Source organism: Arachis ipaensis, chromosome B02 (assembly GCF_000816755.2).
Source record: "Arachis ipaensis cultivar K30076 chromosome B02, Araip1.1, whole genome shotgun sequence".
Taxonomy (NCBI): Eukaryota; Viridiplantae; Streptophyta; class Magnoliopsida; order Fabales; family Fabaceae; genus Arachis; species Arachis ipaensis.
This window is the reverse complement of record NC_029786.2, coordinates 94,677,452-94,696,519: the sequence shown is the minus strand read 5'-3', so window position 1 is coordinate 94,696,519 and position 19,068 is coordinate 94,677,452. Positions and strand designations below refer to the sequence as shown.

Here is a 19,068-nt window from a genome sequence, read left to right as displayed (position 1 = left end):
ATGAAGTGCAAATACACATGAGTGTCTAGAGTCCACTTTTATTTTATTTTCCTTTGTTTTCTTATTCCTCTTAATTTATTTCTTTTCGTTTATTTATTTTGTGTATTTTATTTTTACTTATTTTTTTAAATATTTTATTTTTTTTCAATTCCAATTTTACTTTCTTATCTATTTAAAGTTTTCGTTTATTTTATATTTTTTATTGTAATTCTTTATATTATTTGCTACGGTTTAATATCATTGAACATTTTATTGACATAAACACTAAGTAATTTTTAGATTGAGTCCACCCTTTTTCAGAAAAGTCGTATTTGTTCTCCGAATGGAGATCTTGATATGAATTTGATTCAATATCCTGTCGAAATTATCAAAAATCAAGTGAAATAATTAAATAAAAAAACTCATTTATATTTTCTTTTTGTCCACGCCACCCATCTCACTTCTAAGAATTTCTAATAATAGATTATTAGATACGTCAACCCAAGGGCGGAGCCACATACACTACAAGAAAATCGGCAGATAGCAGCAGATCAACTACTGCTAAATAGAATTTGCCAGCGGTGCTTGTGGCGGTTTTAGGAGACGCTACCAAATGATCTCATTTTGCAGCGGTTTTTCGGTCACCGCTGCAAAATGTACCCGTTTTGCAGCGGTTCTTGTGGCGATTTTAGGAGACGCTACCAAATAATTTTATTTTGCAGCGATTTTTCTATAACCGCCGCAAAATGTAAAGTTGTTGAATACATTGATACTCATTTTGCATCGGTTTTTGTCTAACCGCTGTAATATTATTTTTAACTTGAAATTTTTTTTTTGTATAAACATAATTGCCTTCTTAAAACTATTCTAGTCCTCGCTATTTTTTTTTTACTGAAAAAATATGTTTCAAATACTGCAACTTAATGCATTAAATAAATTTTCATTTTTGTGTTACATAAAAAAGAATTCATTAATTAAAAAAATATTTATAAATGAATAACTAAAAATAAATTTACGAATAAGGTTTTTTCTTGGATTATCAACCATTTTGAGTTTGTATTCAACCATAAATTGTAACATAAAAATCAAGTGAATGTCTGAATTCATAAACTCAAAACAAAGTTCAATGGAGCATAAAAATCAAAATTACTAAAGTATACCAACAAGTTTTGATTCATAATTTCTCATCAACATCGTATTGACCTGGCCAGAAATACTCTGTCAGAAATCCGCTGCAGTGACGTGATAACGGATCTGATAAGTCATCTCCAAACCATGGCAACTTGTTTAGATCGAAACCCCTTTTTGCAGCACGTACGACATCTTCTCTATGTTGGGTGTTTAAAGTTTCATTGTCTTCTGGAACCTTATTGAGCTCAACATCCTTGGAGATGTCATATGCACCGGAGGAGATAGCATCTAAATCGTCTTCTGAATCAGTGTCTGCTCCATCTAGAGTGTCAGCAACTATTTTGCCTGAATATTCAGCTGACACTGAATACATGAACATGCAACCAACAACATATAAATCTACTTAAAAGATACTGATAACTTCCAGGTCATTACCTAGTTATTAAGGAAAAAATTGCGGAATTATGGAAATAGGACTTTCAAAATTAACAAATACAAAATTAACTATTACCATCTCCTTCATCGGTAGTTTAGACAGATTTCTTGGAAAGAAGCTCTCTAATAGTACGTTCTATATACTTCAATTCCTCTGTTGAAGCAATCTCCAACTCAATACCATGTGAGTTATTAAAGCGAATCTGCACCATAATAAAATGTATAGTTGATGGTCTTTTTTGTAAAGCATATTGTGTCTTTGTAATTCACTTTCTATGCTAGAAATTTATTTCTAACCTTTAATTCAGCAAGTATGTCTTCAGATGTCCTACCAGCTACAAATGTCACAAAAACATAGCCAAATTTCTCCTCGTACCTTAATCCCCATTCATGAAGGTCCTACAAATTTTAGCATGAACGGAACAACTATCATTGGTTAAATGTTGTACGAATATATCAAAGTAAAATACTTATTAATCAAATAATGTTTAACTCAAGTGTTTAAGAGTACGGCTAATGAACAGACCTGCACAGTAGCTTCGTTCGCTGTTTTCAAGTATTCATTAGAATAAGATCGTCCTGATATAGCCTCCAACCAAGACCTAACATTCAACTTACGGTACCATATGTCTCTAGCAACCGTAATTGCATGTTCCAATGAAGAGAATGGAGAGGCCATAGCCATTTCATTAGCGAATGTTGTGCCTGCACAGCATGATGAGAAATCCTCCATTTTCATTACTCCTGTTACAACACCTTTTTAGCATTAAATATATTTGTCAATGATAACAATATCGTAATTTAGGATAATTTACTCGATATCATAATTTTCTTTATTGGAGGTTAAGAACAATAACAATGATGATGAGAACAACAAAGCCTTGAAAACTAACTTTTAAAAGCAAAAATCGTTGGAAAAAATGAGGAACTAGTGGTATTCATGAAAATCAACTTAAAATGATATCTTAATTCAAATACGAAAACACAGATAGTAATGTAACCAGCAAACTACGTACATCATAAACACTGTTAAACTTATCAACCACACACAGATACTCTAAAAATGATGTACATGTTTAGCCATATTTTCATTATGCCACATAATCGATGTTATCAGAAACATCTACTACTGGGTCTTCTAAATCATCATCCCTTGTCAACTGTAAATCACTGATGTCGCCTGCTGCTGACATGTTCAACCCGGGCTGAGGAGAAAAAGCAGCTTTAACATCTTCATTCTCTCCTCCCATATCATACAAGTCTCGTGGTTTTACATGAACCACTACACTCCAGTATTGATCTACTTCATCACGTACATAGTACACGGGATGAGCTTCTAATGCTAATATGTACGGTTCATCCTCTTCTCGATCACCAGTGTAAATTGGACGAGCAAAATTAACACTGGTAAGGCCCAGATGGTCTTGTTTGATTCTTCTGCTCGTAGTTGTATCAGCCTAAATACATTTGAACAAAACTACTGTGAAATAGCAACTATAGTTCAGTTCGATTATGTCCACAATTTTTCCATAATATGGAACACTACCAATAGCCACTCTGTTGTCACGCATGCTGGCATAACTTCTTGTATTGGATGAGACATAAAATTCACTATTTTGTGTTTTCAGCCTGTCTTCCTTTGTGATAGTTCTAAACTTGTACCCATTGACGTTGTATGCCCCAAAACGTCTTGCCTGAAGCATGGGACCACATGCCAACAACTTCATTTCTTTCGAATGTACAGTACTGTCCATTGGAACCTAGCACCATAAATTAGAGTTTGTTCGTATAAAAAATTGGAATTCATAATTTATAATTCTAGGGCACAAATAAGTTGGTCAGGTTAAATTTCTACGAACCTCACGCTTGAACCGGCGAGGAAATTCTGCATGCACAGCACGGTCTATCTTAGATTGCAACCTTGTTTGATCCCGTAATTTTTGCTTGGTTTCTGACCTAAATATACTTTATGACATAACAAGAAATTAGTCCAATGACTGAGTGTTTGAAATTGGTTATAATCGTGCTTAATGATTACATGTGCATACTTACTCAATAAATAGAGCGACGACCTCGCAATTGACTAGCACATGATGATGTGTCTGATCTCTTTCCATTGGGGTCAGTACAAAATGTGATACAGCCCCTGAAGCTTTTCCAATTTCTGGGAACATAGTACATCCTGTATTATTTGTAACATCAACAGGTCGATCGTCAACTCGCGCTGGTCGGTTGATTCTAGTCTCAATATTATCCAAATATCTGGAGCAAAATGTCAAAATCTCCTTGGATAAATAGCCCTCCGCAATTGAGCCTTCTGCTTGTGCCCTGTTACACACGTATTGCTTCAATCGTCCTAAGTACCTTTTGCATAAATACGACATAACGTTTAGTATATACGTAACAAATTTGAAAAAAATGACTTGAATGCATTTAGTAGCAAGCTAACCTTTCTATTGGATACATCCACCGATAATGTACTGGGCCACCAAGTTTTATTTCATCAACGAGATGCACCGTAAGGTGAACCATGACAATGAAGAAGGATGGAGGAAAAATTATTTCCATCTGATACAGAGTTTGCACAACATAATTCTGAAGGGCACCAAGCTGCATAGGATTTACAGCTTTTCCACAGAGTTCTCAGAAAAATGAGAACATATTCGCAATCATATTCGATACCAGACTTGGCAATGCATTCTTCACCAAAATTGGAAGTAATTGTTCCATTAGAATGTGGCAGTCGTGACTCTTCAACCCATACAACTTGCGCTGCCGGATGTCAACACAACGAGCAATATTGCTCGAGTAACCAACTGGAAATACCACATTCTGTAGAGTCTTCAAGAATACATCCTTCTGTGGATTCGACATTGTGAAGATTGCTGAAAGATATTTACCACCTTCGTCCGGCCACAATGCAGGCCTTATGCCCATGTTTTGTAAATCTTTGCGAGCCTTAAGATTATCTTTTGATTTGACGCTATCATTTAAGATAGTGAAGACCACATTGTCACAAATGTTCTTCTCTATATGCATCACGTCAAGGTTATGACGCAACATGTGATCCTTCCAGTACGGGAGTTCAAAGAACACACTCCTCTTTTTCCAATACGAGTCATCTTGATCTGCATCTTCACCAATGCGTCTTCTTTTGGCTGTCAGAGTTGAGTTCTTCCCAAACGATACTTGCATGTTACACTGCTGCCTTAAGACATCTGCTCTAGAATACTTCTTCGGTGGATCTCTGCTTTCAACTTGTCCGTCAAATCTAATCCGGTCTACTCTATATTTATGGCCCTAATTCAAGAAGCGGCGATGGCCCGTGTAACACCATTTTCGACTGAATGTTAGTCGCTGAGCCTTAGCGTCCACGTTACACGTGGGACAAGCTAACCCACTGTACATGTTCCACCCAGATAAATTTTCCAACCCGGGAAAATCGCTAATAGTCCACATTAGCGCCGCACGCATCTTGAAAGTGGTCCCCTTATTAGCATCATAAGTTTCAATGCCATCCCAGAGTTGCTTCAACTCATCCACCAGGGGCTCCAAATAAACATCGATGTCGTTACCCGGCATTTTAGGACCGGAAATAATCATAGAGAGTATAAAAGATGCATGTTTCATGCATAACCAGGGAGAAAGATTGTACGGAATAAGAATCACAGGCCAAACGGAATACGTGGTACTCATATTTCTGAAAGGATTAAAACCGTCACTTGCTAAAGCTAAGCGAACACTGCGAGCATCGTTAGAAAAATCAGGATACTTTGCATCAAAGTCTTTCCATGCTTCAGCGTCCCTTGGATGCCTCAAGTACCCATCGTTGTTATCTGCCTCTTTATGCCATAACATGTCAGATGAAGTTTTGCTACTCATGAATAACCGTTGCAGTCGTGGTATAAGAGGAAAGTAACTGAGAGTCTTCGCTGGGAGAGGCTTTCCGTTTTTCCTGACAGGTATTTTGAGTTTCGTAACGGAACCCTTTCGCGTCTTTTGCTTCCATCGTGAAGTCCCACACTGCTTGCATCTGGTCGCATCCTCATCCTCACCCCAATACAACATGCAATCATTCGGGCATGCATCTACCTTTTTGTACTCAATCCCCAACTTTCGGATAGTTTTCTTGGCTTCATACAAAGTGAACGGGAATTTGACTTGCTCAAATGCATCCCGCAATAAGTCCAAAATCATCGACATAGCCTTGTCACTCACACCACACATACACTTAATGTGATAAAGCTTCATTAGGAAAGACAATTTTGAGTATTTCGAGCAGCCGGGATATAATTTCTCCGCTCCATCCGCAAGAAGATCGGTAAAATCCTGTGCTTCGCGACTTGGACCATCGTATAAGTACGGCAACTCTATATCATCATCTTCTACAGGATCCGCTGTTGTGGTCTCCTCACTTCCAGGAGGCATTGTGAAGTTAAATGCCTCGTGCACCATTTGAAGATATAGATTCACCTTGGGTGTAGGTTTCTCAACTATCGGTTTGCAAGTAGAGTTCTCCTCAGCTGGTTTCTCACCATGACGCAACCACAAAGTATAACCAGCGAGAAAGGGCTTTATCAACAGGTGGTCTTACGCATCCTCTCTTGTTTGCATAAATTGAAACCCACATTGAGGGCATGGACACTTTATCATGTTATCCGACGATGCATTCGCAAATGCAAAGTCTAGGAACTTATTAAGTCCTCGTCTATATTCTATGCTATCTCGTGGCTTAAGAATCCAGGTTTTGTCCATATCTATTATACAACAAATATATGGTTTAATAATTAATGTGATACAAATTTTTCATCACTAAAATAATGTTACGTATCTTACTGTATTCATTCCGCATGATATAAGAAATACCGTTCTAAAAACATAAAATGCATGGTAAAATACGTGTGCAACTACGAACATTAAAATTTATACTAAAATGTGCAGTAAAGGTAGAATATAAAACTAATATAGAACAAAAAATATGCCTCATAACCACAATTATAATACGACGATAAAATTTACGCCAATTACTTTTTGGCAAAAAATAACAAGATTCATTTTTACATATAATAGTCATTCATATAAGTTCATTCATGGAGTACCTTACGAAAATTTTTTGTCCGTAAAACACTCCTCCTATAAACCTTTTTATAGGAGGGAATTCAAAATTTCTGTACTCTTATTTATATTCAAGGTTTATTTTTATGTTTTATTTTAGGTATGTTAATAAAAAATGTTAGAATTAGTTTTAATTTTTTTGTATTTTCTAGAGCTATTTTTTCCTAGCTTTCTTAGAGGGGGCGAATAATGGCCTCGGCCCCCCTCGAATTTTAAAAAAACTATACTTATAAACGAGATATGTATTTTAGGAATAAAAAATATTACATAATTTAATAGTTTTATATGTAATTTTACTATCTTAACATATTAACTGATTAAAGAGAACATAAAAAGAGATTAAAAAATATGAAGTAACTTCTATAATAATAAATTCTTTAATAATATGTATAATAAAAAATGCTTTAAAATGATGTAACTCACCAGAAATTTTTTCTGGTATAAATTACAAATCATCAATAAAGTGACTACTAATTAGTACTCAGCGAAGGAATACATCAAAGCCATAAAAAACGAGTCAAACTATTTTAATTACGTCGTACAATTTTTATAAACTAGGATTAATATTTATAATTAAATAATGAATAAGCTAAATATTAATTCAATATGTCAAATAATAACGATATTCATTAATAAATGATCATTTCTTAAAATTAAATAATCAAGACACCCATTGAGAATATTATTATGACAAACCAATAAGGGAACTAATAAATCCAAGATACTCCAAATAGTACAACATATACACATAACTCATTACACACCTTATGTTTGTAGGTCAAAGATGCAAAAAAAAAATAATCTGAAATGTGTATCAAATAAAAGTAAAAGAGTTAGTAAACCAAAAATTACGTCCTAATAATTAAGAAATAGTTTATCCGTAATAACATATATCACGTACAACATACTTAAAAATAAAAAAAAAAAGAGATCAACAATATAAAAGGTACACAAAACTAATTTATTGTTTTTCCTATATAGAACATGATTAATCGAAAAATTATATGTTGAAACCATCATTAAAATTTTTAGTATAACATATTTATAAACATTAGCTAAACAAACAAAAATTACCTTTGGCATAATCAAACAGACTTATTTTCTTTTTTATTGTTTGCTTAAGTGTAGTCGGTTGATTAAGAAAAAATTGGATATTTTAAAAATCGAAATTAAACCGATGAACCGGCCAAGATCCGGTTCGGGCAAACCGAACAATGACCTGGCCGGCTTTTTGAAGCAACATCACAAAATCCTCCGTTTCAGCCCACAATTAACCCTAATTAGAACCCACTCCAAGAGAAATGAAGAGATGTTGCTTCTAAAGTTCAGAGCACCGCCCTCACGCGAAGGTTTCCATCGAATCTCCTCAAGCGCGTCGCCCTTCACCTGCGGCCAGCCATCTCCGCGTGCCGCCGCCGTTGGTCCTCAAGTCGCTCCCTTTCCCTCCGTCGCAACCCTCCTTCCCTTCCATTAAGCAGCCATTGTGGTCACCGCAAAGCCTCCCTCGCGCACCCAAGCTGTCGCAAGCTCTGTTCGATTCTCGGTCTAAAGGTGCTCCAATACTGCTACTTGCCTTGGTCACTCGGTGGCTCTGTCTCCCCTCCATCAATGTTGACATTTGGTCGAGCTTCCAGGTATTTTTCTTTATTTATTTAACTGAATATGCATGCTTTTTTTAACTGATTTTTGTTTGTTTATTTAACTCAATATTCATGCTCTTTTATTTTTAGTTTTAATGTTTATGAAAATCTATTTTAGTTATACCCTAAGTCTGGTTCCTTGTTATACCATGTTTGTAGTTTGGTTTCAATTAAACAAAATAAATAAAGTCGTTAGGCTTGTGCAGTCAACAATTTCTTACTGATATCTAAATGGATAATATTAGATAAATTAGTCCATAATAAATAAATTAGTTCACTGTCTCTTCAAATTATTATTATGTTTTGGATGAACGAAACATGAAAGCTTAATCGGTGGCTTTCAGTTTTATAATGCTAGAAGCTATGTACGAAGACAAATCATATGATGATGATTATGGTATTTGTAATTGATGACTATAAATTTTCATAATACTTCAAAAATCAGCTTAAAATCAAAGTTATAATTTTATACTATGTAAAACTATTTTGATTTGTGAAAATCATTTTGAGCCCCTACTTAATTTATTGTGTTTTATTTGAGTCCCCTACTTAATCTATTAATGAGATTTTTACTTACTTGAAAAATTAAGAACATAAAAAACTTGAGTTTAAAAATTGGAGAAGAGATTAGTATCTAACACTGAAAAAGGTGGTACCTGGATGAATGTGTAGTTGGAAATATTCTGAAACTCACAGAAGACTGGTGTTGGCTCCTAACATTTGAAAAGAAGAAGAGTGGAGATTTTTGAGTTTAGAATTATATGGGATGAAATATGTTATTATATAGACATCTTTGTACCTTTAAAATATAACTAATAATCAAATTTGTTTTGAAGATAAGAAAAAAAAAATCAAATTTGCCATCATTGACCGGATTTACAGTCACTCTTTTAACAGAAAGCATTTGTTCAGATACAAATAATTAATTAAAAGGATAAATTAATTATATAAAAGATTAAATTTATTAGAAGTAGAAACGTGTTACTCAAATCAGATAAATTAAAAATTTAAATTTGAAATCAAATTAGGTAGTTAAGTAAACGGCGAAAATCTGATTCAGATGAAGTTGTTAGGATTTCAAAAAATCACCCAATATTTTAGCAATCATTCTCTCCCGTCTTGTTAACATACTCTGCGCCTCCTTCACCCCGAGCCAGTTTATAAGACTGATTTCATATAATCTTTTCACGAATACTGAGCTTACTCCTCTGCACAATAATCATGTCTTTTTAATCATTGAGAAGAAGGCTCTTAAATTTAGTTAAAGGATTGAAGTGATTCTAAAACAGTGGTTTTCGGCTCTATATTTTCTGCTCAGTCACCTAAGGTTAATGTATTTTATTTCATGTTTCCTTTTGTTCATTCTTATGTATTTAATTCCTGTAGTGTCTATCTTTCTGCATTTCATGCTTAGGTTGATGATGATTTCTCCTATGTAATAGATTTTCTTTTGCTTTCGCATTTGTTTTTCGATTTTGTTTTTTTGTTCCTGCAACATAGTTCCAAACAACAAAGATAAGCATGTAACTTGGACGTGAAGATGAATTGAATTCAGTTAGCTTTTCCAAGTTCTTTGAATCATCTTAACAAAGTTTTCATTGCATATACTTAGACTCATTATTAAGTATCTCTTACTGTTTTTTATTTTATTTTAGTTATTTGTTTATTTGTGTTGAGTCGGGTATTAGGTAGAGAATCTGAGTCATACTAATAAATTGCTTTAAAATTTACTACTTTATTGAAAATTTGCTGAAATTCTTGTGTGGAAATTTACTACTTTGTTGAAAAATTGCTGAAATTGTTGCTGGAAATAATGAGATTGTTTAATCATATTAATCCACATGGACCTCAAGAACCTTCTTCTCCTGCACAACCTTCTCTCCTTTGCACTGTGGGCAACGGTCCCTGTCACTGATGGTTTCTCCAGTACCCTTACATTCATTGCAAGGATGCTGCATTTGCTGAATAATAGAGGGACCAAGGTGCCTAATAGAAACCTTCATAACAGTTCCTTGGCAACCAGCGCACTTTGTAGAATTCCCAGACTTGTACTCTTTGCTGCAAAGTTCAATAACACAAACAACCACACAAACATAAGAAACCAGTGTACATACAATCAATCACATCATAATAGATTACCAATAACTTGAAATTTTGATGTTTCGAGGTATAGGTCTTCAAGCGAGACCTTCAGGGGGTGAACCACATCTTCTCCCCTTTTCTGCCTCCTCCCTCTGCTACTACCACCTGTTCAAAGAAGCCATCAACAAATCTCTCAAAACCTAATCAAAATACAAAATTACCACAACCAATAAAAATTTTCCGAAACTGAAAAAACATCTGATTATAACATACCGCCGCCAAAGGGACTCCCACCAAAGAAAGACTGGAAGATATCAAATGGGTCGTGGCCACCACCCATTCTTTCTTTGAGAGGATCCCCACCCTACCGATCATAAATCCCATGCTTTTCAGGATCACTCAGAACCTCATAAGCCTGGGCAAGCTCTTTAAACTGCAACAAACCAATCCAAAATCCATATTAACATCTGCTCCACTCCTCACCTCAATGACACACAAAATTCATAGAACAAATCTATTTCACAAAACTAAAAACAAGAAATAATGTTTGACCACACAACGCATCATCATATATTGAATCAGCTAAGCTGAACATACCAGCTTCAACCACGCTAGAGTTAACATAATCTTCATCCTTTTCATCAAAATTCCGAGCCGTACTTCCACTCCCATTTGAAGGTGAGTTGAAACTGCAATGCACAGTCTTGTTCTTGCACTTTCGCATGTTTATATGGAAAGAAAGAACAGTGGCCTTATCTATGCTACACCTGAGTCCCCAAAATTCAGTTCGAATACACTTAGCCTTCATTGGTCCAATTAAAGAAACACTGCAGAGCCCTGCTACTTTGGCACGAACAGTGGGGATCACAACCGGTCCCTTCAGATTCAAAGAACCCATTCTACCTTTATAATATATATATATATATTCTCACAACCTTCACCAAAAATTCACAAACCTTTTAGCCATCATGATCTAAAATTTGCATAACCCGTTTATAAGCATGTTGAATGATTATTAATTAAATTTAAAAGCAAAACGCACCTCAAACTCGAAGTCTGAAGTGTGAAGCTTTAGGATTAGACGATGATCCAGTCACCGATCAACGCAAGAATATTGAAGAATCGGGTTAAATAGGTTTGTGAATTCAGAAGGGGAAATTAATTATATGTGTATTATTAGTACATGTCTGATCAGATCAAGGGGGAAAGTAAAAAAGACGAATTGAGATCTGAGAGTGAAAAGAAGGAACGGAATTGAATTGAATCGAATTGAAGTTATGAATAGGGCTCAGAGAAAAGGGGGATATAAGAGAGGATAAGAGATTCTTCTTCCTGTGTTGAGGGAGAGTGAGAGAAGGATCCCAAATCAATAATCAATAAAAAAATCTTACTAAGCAAGCATGGATCCACCGCATGCATCAGCTTCAGCATCATCTCATAGTAAAATATGAAATCACTATTCTTCTTCTTCTCGTCCTTTTCCTCTATATATATTTGCACGTCATAAATCAGCTCAATCCGAAGTCCAAACACATCTCATAGTATGAATTGCTGTTTTGCCTTATTTTCATCATGCTATCATGCTATTCTTAAGTTTGAATTGCAATTTGTTCGAATATCTGAAATATTGTTGAGATATTGCTGCTGGGATTCGTGAGTTTGAGTTGCATTTTGATTAAATGATTTTCATTCTTAGTTCTGTCTCCAACCACTAATCTGTGATTGTGTTTTTATATTTAGGAACAAGATATGATTTGATTATTGTTATTCATTCATCCATATATATGTGCAGAAAAGTGTATGGTTTATCCCTCTTGTTCCTGTGCTGAATTAATGCTTAGATGTTATTTAGATTAGCCATTGTCATTAGATATTATAAAGAACCAAAAACTAGTTGTAATGAACTTAAATAGTTAAAAAAGGCTATAGTATTAATTTTACTGCTTAAAAATTATGGTTTGAAAATCGGAATTTCTAAAAACTAGTTTTAAAACTGGATTTTTGGTTAAAAAATCTGGTTTGGAAATGGATTTCTAAAAACTTGTTTTAAAACCGGATTTTTGGTTAAAAAACCATATTTAAAACTGGATTTTAAATTTGGATATTAAAAAACTGGATTTAAAACCGATTTTTATTTTTTCAGACCGGCTTAGAACCGATTTCTCTTTTTAATCCGGTTATAGTTTGGTTCTATAACAGTTGATATTGCGGAAGAAACAATAAATTTTTTGGCTCTGCCTTTATATATATATATATATATTTGCACGTCATAAATCAGCTCAATCCGAAGTCCAAACACATCTCATAGTACGAATTGTTGTTTTGCCTTATTTTCATCATGCTATCATGCTATTCTTGAGTTTGAATTGCAATTTGTTCGAATATCTGAGATATTGTTGAGATATTGCTGCTGGGATTCGTGAGTTTGAGTTGCATTTTGATTAAATAATTTTCATTCTTAGTTCTGTCTCCAACCACTAATCTGTGATTGTGTTTTTATATTTAGGAACAAGATATGATTTTATTATTGTTATTCATTCATCCATTGACTCCAAGATTTGATTGTTCTTGGTGTTTCTTTTCTTCTCCTTTTTTGTTTAAGTCCTTTGCTGCTTTTTGTTGAGCTTGAGCTCTGAAATTTTGCTGTTCCTTTTGTTTATGTTTATCTGCTTTTTTGTTTTTTAAATTTTCTCCACATAAAAATTATAAGCCAATTATAAGCTTCATTTTTCTTTTGTTGGATTTGCTTGTTCCTTTGGTTTGGACAGGGAGGGTTAACAAAATCAGACTTTGATTCTGTATTGAATATGATGTATGCAATAAAAAGGCCTATATATATTCATATTATTATCCCTTGAAATCAATAACCAAATCATTGCATTTGTACTTCTATATACAGTAGCTTTTTCCATTTAGTTTGAACCTATCTCTAACACAATGTATATATTATCATATGACATTAAAATATAATACACAGTAGTAATCGATTCCTTTGCATAGTCAAACACACATGAATTAATTCTTAACATGTGCAGAAAAGTGTATGGTTTATCCCTCTTGTTCTTGTGCCGAATTAATGCTTAGATGTTATTTAGATTAGCTATTGTCATTAGATATTATAAAGAACGAAAAACTAGTTGTAATGCACTTAAATAGTTTAAAAAAACTATAGTATTAATTTTACTATTTAAAAATTGTGGTTTGAAAATCGGAATTTCTAAAAACTGATTTTAAAACTGAATTTTTGGTTAAAAAACCAGATTTAAAATTGGATTTTAAATTTGGATATTATAAAACTAGATTTAAAATCGGTTTATATATAAAACCGGACTTAAATATTAAAACCAGTTTAAAACCGGTTTTTATTTTTTCAGACTGGTTTAGAACCGATTTCTCTTTTTAATCCGGTTATAGTTTGGTTCTATAACAGTTGATATTGCGGAAGAAACAATAAATTTTTTGGCTCTGCCTAAACAACTATTTCAATTTTATTTGTTTACTTGAGATTATTTGTTTACTTGAGTTATTTTATTAAAACATAATATTATATTGATGTAAGGTTTTGGGTTTAATGTTATATATATATATATATATATATATATAGTTATACGTCAGAAGCTTGATCACAAGAGGAATGGAACTCAAGCATATGCATATATAAGCTAAGGCAGAGTATAAATAAAACTAGTTTATATTGTTAATTTATAATAATATATTCTCGAATTTATCCTTATCTAAAAGGGTTTTATTTTACTAAAACACCTATCAAACATTGATTCAAAATAGAAATCTGATTTGCAGGCTGTTGGTTTTAGGAGCTCTCATCCGAACTTGAATGTGTGTTTTATCCCACAGGCCATAAAGGTACGTAGTACGGGCAGGAAGGAAGAAATAATCCTGTATATGTAATCTGTAATGAAACTAATACTGAGTCATTCAACATTCTTGCTTTAGTGTCTTTAGTGTTAAAATATTTGAGATCTCATGCATGTATATATTTGACTTAATATTGTTGTAATTTTGTTGTCTGAAGCTGAAATTGCAATGCCCCACATGTGTTGATACTTAAGTTTTTTCCCTTTTGTTCTTGATGATCTGCTACTTTACTTGCAAGATAGCCTAGTTACTTTGTATTCAAACATTTACAAAATTAATTATATTTACTTCTAAAAATTGTCGCTATATAAAGGTTGAATAACCATCAATATTTACTGACTCTTACCCCCAATCTTTGGATTAAGGCCTCAAAACTGGACATGACTTGTTTAGGGAAAATTTAATGCGATAGATGTTTAAAGGTCGTATGATTCTATATACCAACAACTGTAATGCTCGCTTTGCTTTGATTTAATCAAGGTCGCAGTTTCATTAATTTCTCACATCACTTGGAGACTTATTTTTTGGGGATAAAAATTTTTTGTCATGTCATCTTTAACACCACCAAGTTTGTATCCTATATTAGCACCTTTAAAAGTTGATACCAGACTTTTTTTGATTAATTAATTTTATGTATTTATTACTATTCAGACATTAAAATTGTTAAATAGTGCACTATATTGTTTGACACTTGATTCATGTAATTGATATAATCATTGTACACTATTGAGTTTTACATTGTTGTTCTCTTGCTAAAGGAATAGTCAAATGTCAAGGAAACTTCGATACACCGTTAGTACTGCACCCGGACCTGTAGCTGCCCCTGATAGTCAAACACACGCTACTCCGGTGAGTTATTTAATGCACAACTTAGATCAAATGTTCATTTGCCTATTAGGATAGACTTTTATTCAATATAATTTGTGGGAATACTGAAAAAAATTGGTTGATGTACTAACTACTTTGTTTTTAGCACACGGATGGAACACATGATGCGGGTGCAAATACTTCTAGTGCACAGCAATGTGCTAGAGCACCTCCACCTCCGCATTCCGGTAATGGTGCTCGACAATCCCGGGTTAACGCTATACCATTTAGACCACCGCGCAATGAAGCACGGCTGGCGCCGTCAAGTGACATTGGGGACGCTCGAGCTCCTGCGACAAATAAAAAGCATCCAGATTTACATGAAGTTGTAGATGACCATTCAGAAGATAAAGACTATGACCCTGAGGCGGATGAGGTCGAGTCGTTCGATGACCATGTGGACGACTTATTTGCTGCACATGAAGTTGAACGCCAAGGCAATGCCAACGAAAAAAAAAAGGACACCGATTATTGGGTTGTTGATGTCATAGGTATTCTTTTGATGCTCGTTTCTTAGAAAGTTCAATTACTCTTCTCCGTGCATTCTAATTCGCTGAGTAAACTAACATTTAAAGTTTGTTCCCTCTGTTAGAAAATGGTGTGACTTATTGTATGGAGCTGACTGTTAAAGAGGCATTAGCACTTCCTCCTGGAAAGATGATCGTGCTAAACCATAACAGAGAATTGCAACAAGTTGGTCAGGCAGCGGGCCTATTGAGCGGGTTCGTGGGGACATTGGCGTCTAATTTTCAACAGTTACCAATTTGTGAAAAAAGTTGGAAGACAATGAGCAAGGCTTCCAAGGAGCATGCCTTTGACCAGTTTAAGGTAGTGTTTAGTATTTTTTTTATAAAGTAAGGCGTTACCAATGCTTAGTGTAAAATGCTTTTTTTTTTTATCTATTAAATGAACACTACAAGGAAAGATTAAGATGCACACACATGATATCGACCATACAGATTTTTTTATAGAATATCGATAAATTTCTAATGACTTTTTTGTATAGTGTAAATTGCCAAAAAGTTCTAACAGATTGTATTAGTAACTAAAATCATTATTTAATGAAGTGATATATATTTGATCACTACTAAGCTGGTCCAGCAAGGGGGATTCGGTTCATACTTTGAAGGTGATTAGGCATGCTTATATTGGAGGTGATTCTTGCTATTTATATGTTTATATTGGTTGTCAAACTTGCATTTTGAACTTAGCCTTTAGGATAAAGTTTTCATGGTGGAAAGTTCTCAATCATATTTGTTTGTGTGTTGAGTTGATGAATCGTGTATATAGGTTCGTCTTTGATGTAGAATGGATTTGGAGTTAAAGTTAATGGTTACAATGATGGTGTGAAAGCACTGATGTCAATATCGTTATCATCTTTATTGTGTTATCTTATGATCTGAACTACTTGTAGCGAGTCTTCCACTATGAGGACGATGGAACAGGGATCATAAAGCGGGGAATTGTACAAAGAATAGGAAGTTCCTGGAGGAACGCAAGAAATTATTTGTTCCATAAGGTTTATGACAAAGAACTGACTTTTGAGGAAAACCTCAAGTGTAAGTTAGCAGGAATAGAGGCAAATCACTGGAGAAAGTTTCTTGAATATCGGTTGAACGAGGACACACAGGTAACAAATATTTAGTTGATATTTTGTTGTTTTCTAATATAAATCGTCATGAATTACTACTAAATATGCTGAATTTATTGTGATAGTGGAAAAACTACTACCAAAAAGTTTGTCACCTTATCCTTTTTTGTGTTTCCTGAAGTTGTACATGCCTAACTTATAAAACCATTAAAAGTGTAGTAATTTATCCCGATAACATTTATGTTTGTCATTTTGTGTGTAGGAGAAGTGTAAAAAAAATGCCATTAATCGTTCAAAGCAACTGTACACACATACCGGAGGTTCGAAAACGATGGCAAGAAAAAGACACGAAGAAGTAATTAATTTAAATTCAGTTCCAGAATGGTTACGTGTTTTTGGTAATATAGTGTTGTTTGTTATATAATTGTGTGTTGATGATTGTTATAGGAGCTACGACAGGGAAGGCCTATTGGTAGAGGAGAGGGATGGACCATGAGTCATAAAAAAAGAATGGTTCGTATATGAATGAAGATGCGCGTCTGGTTGGGGTAAATCATCTGCTTTACTTTTTCAAATTTCTCTTTGCAATTACTACCATTGAATTTAAATTAGTGTAAATCTGGATCTCACATGTTTACAGGAAGCAATTGAACTTATTGAGAGCCAAGATCCCTCCAACAAGGAATTTTCATAGAATGATTCCCTTGCACAAGTGCTTGGGAAGGAGCACCCAGGAAAAGTTCGTGGACTCGGTTTTGGTCCATGTCCCAGTCAGTGTTTTCGTAACATTTCACAGTAGTCTGACTACGGTGTACAGATTGAGGAGTATCAGATGGAGATTGTAAAACTTAAGGCGGAGGCAGCAGAACTCAAGGTAGTAGCAGCAGAGGAAAAGACAAAGAGACAGAGAATGGAGGCAGAGGCAGCAGAGGAGAAGGCAAAAATGCAGACTATGAAAAATTTATTAAGATACATAATCCAGCAACAAGGAGGTAATTTGCCACTTGAAATAGCTACAGATTTGGATTCTTTGAGAAGTGCACCAACCTCATCCCATGCAAGATGATGTACGGGCAGCTATTGATTTGAATTATCAATGTTGGAATCTGAATACTCTTTAATTTTTTACTATCATAATGACTTTTGAGATATTTATTTGTAGTTTTTTATTTTGATGACTTTATCTGTATTTTACAGTCATCGATGCACTGAATTCAAATAACTATTATAATGATTCACTTTTGTATATATTTTTGTTTTGTTTCGTAATTTATAGTTTGATTCGCTGTTAGTTATTTTAATAAGTTAACATAACTGAGTAGAAGAACGTATAAAGAATAAAAGAATTGGCATATTTTAGTGTAAATTCGAGTTTTTTCAAAAAAAGTGTAACTCAACATTTGACAGCGGTTTTAAATCCGCTGCTATATCTTAACAGAATAATTCAACGGATATCATTTTGTAGCGGTTAACAAACGCTGCCATCTCCAAGCAGTCATATTCTTACGATTTCGTAGCGCAAAGAACCGCTGCAAAATACCATTTAGCTGTGGTTGTTCCAGCGGTTGCTATTAACCGTTGCAAACGGTTTAGCCATACGCTATCTTTTAGCGGATATATCAACCGCTGCTATCCGTTTGGCAGCGGTTAAAAACCACTGCTAATCTTGTACATAACCGCTGCTATTTACCGAAAATGGTATAGTGATAGTGGCAAAAGGGAACAATACCCCCTAATTTTAATTTTTTACATGTAAATTATAAATTTCAGTTTAACCTCCTTAAAATTTTATTTTAACCTTATTTTATTATGTAAATATTTTTTGCCCCCTTCTAATATTTCATCTAACTCCACCCCTACATAAACCAAGCGAGATTTAAATATCTAATAATATTTAAATGAATAAATGCACAAAACACTTGATCCGTTTTACTCATATATCATAAATATAATTTACTCATCATATATCATCCAAAATATAATCAGGAAATTAACTTTAGCACGCTTGAATTTTCATTCAACATCATCTAAAAAATGGATGCAATTTTGTGTTCTTGCATTCTTGCATGTTGACAGTTTTTTAAACAACATTCATATTAATTTTGTGTTCATATATATATATATATCGCTTAACGTGAATTAGTGAAGGTGGTTTTTGCACCCATTCAAACTAACAAAGAAACAATCACATTTTTTAGATGGTTAATTTTGCTTTTTATTTTCTAATATTGAGTTAATTCCCAATTAGAGTATGTAAACAAATGAAAAAGAAATACTATCATGCTTAATTTAAGCCTATCAAAAAACTATACTACTTTATATTCTCGATTTTATATAATTTTCATTTACTAA

General features: G+C 34.0%; 2 protein-coding genes and 1 long non-coding RNA gene across 3 annotated transcripts; all 3 read right to left on the bottom strand.

Annotated features, from left to right (window-relative positions):
• LOC107627705 (uric acid degradation bifunctional protein TTL-like) lies at positions 1,154–2,284 on the bottom strand. Its single transcript, XM_016330527.1, has 4 exons — positions 2,072–2,284; positions 1,843–1,944; positions 1,679–1,748; positions 1,154–1,473 (listed from the first exon to the last, which is right to left on the bottom strand). The coding sequence occupies exons 1-4, from the start codon at positions 2,282–2,284 to the stop codon at positions 1,154–1,156; spliced, it is 705 nt and encodes a 234-aa protein (XP_016186013.1).
• LOC107627704 lies at positions 4,846–6,000 on the bottom strand. The gene has a single exon (XM_016330526.1). The coding sequence runs from the start codon at positions 5,998–6,000 to the stop codon at positions 4,846–4,848; it is 1,155 nt and encodes a 384-aa protein (XP_016186012.1).
• Positions 10,458–10,758, bottom strand: LOC107627703. The gene is made up of 2 exons (XR_002356007.1): positions 10,656–10,758; positions 10,458–10,547 (listed from the first exon to the last, which is right to left on the bottom strand). It is a non-coding gene; the product is annotated as an uncharacterized LOC107627703 (long non-coding RNA).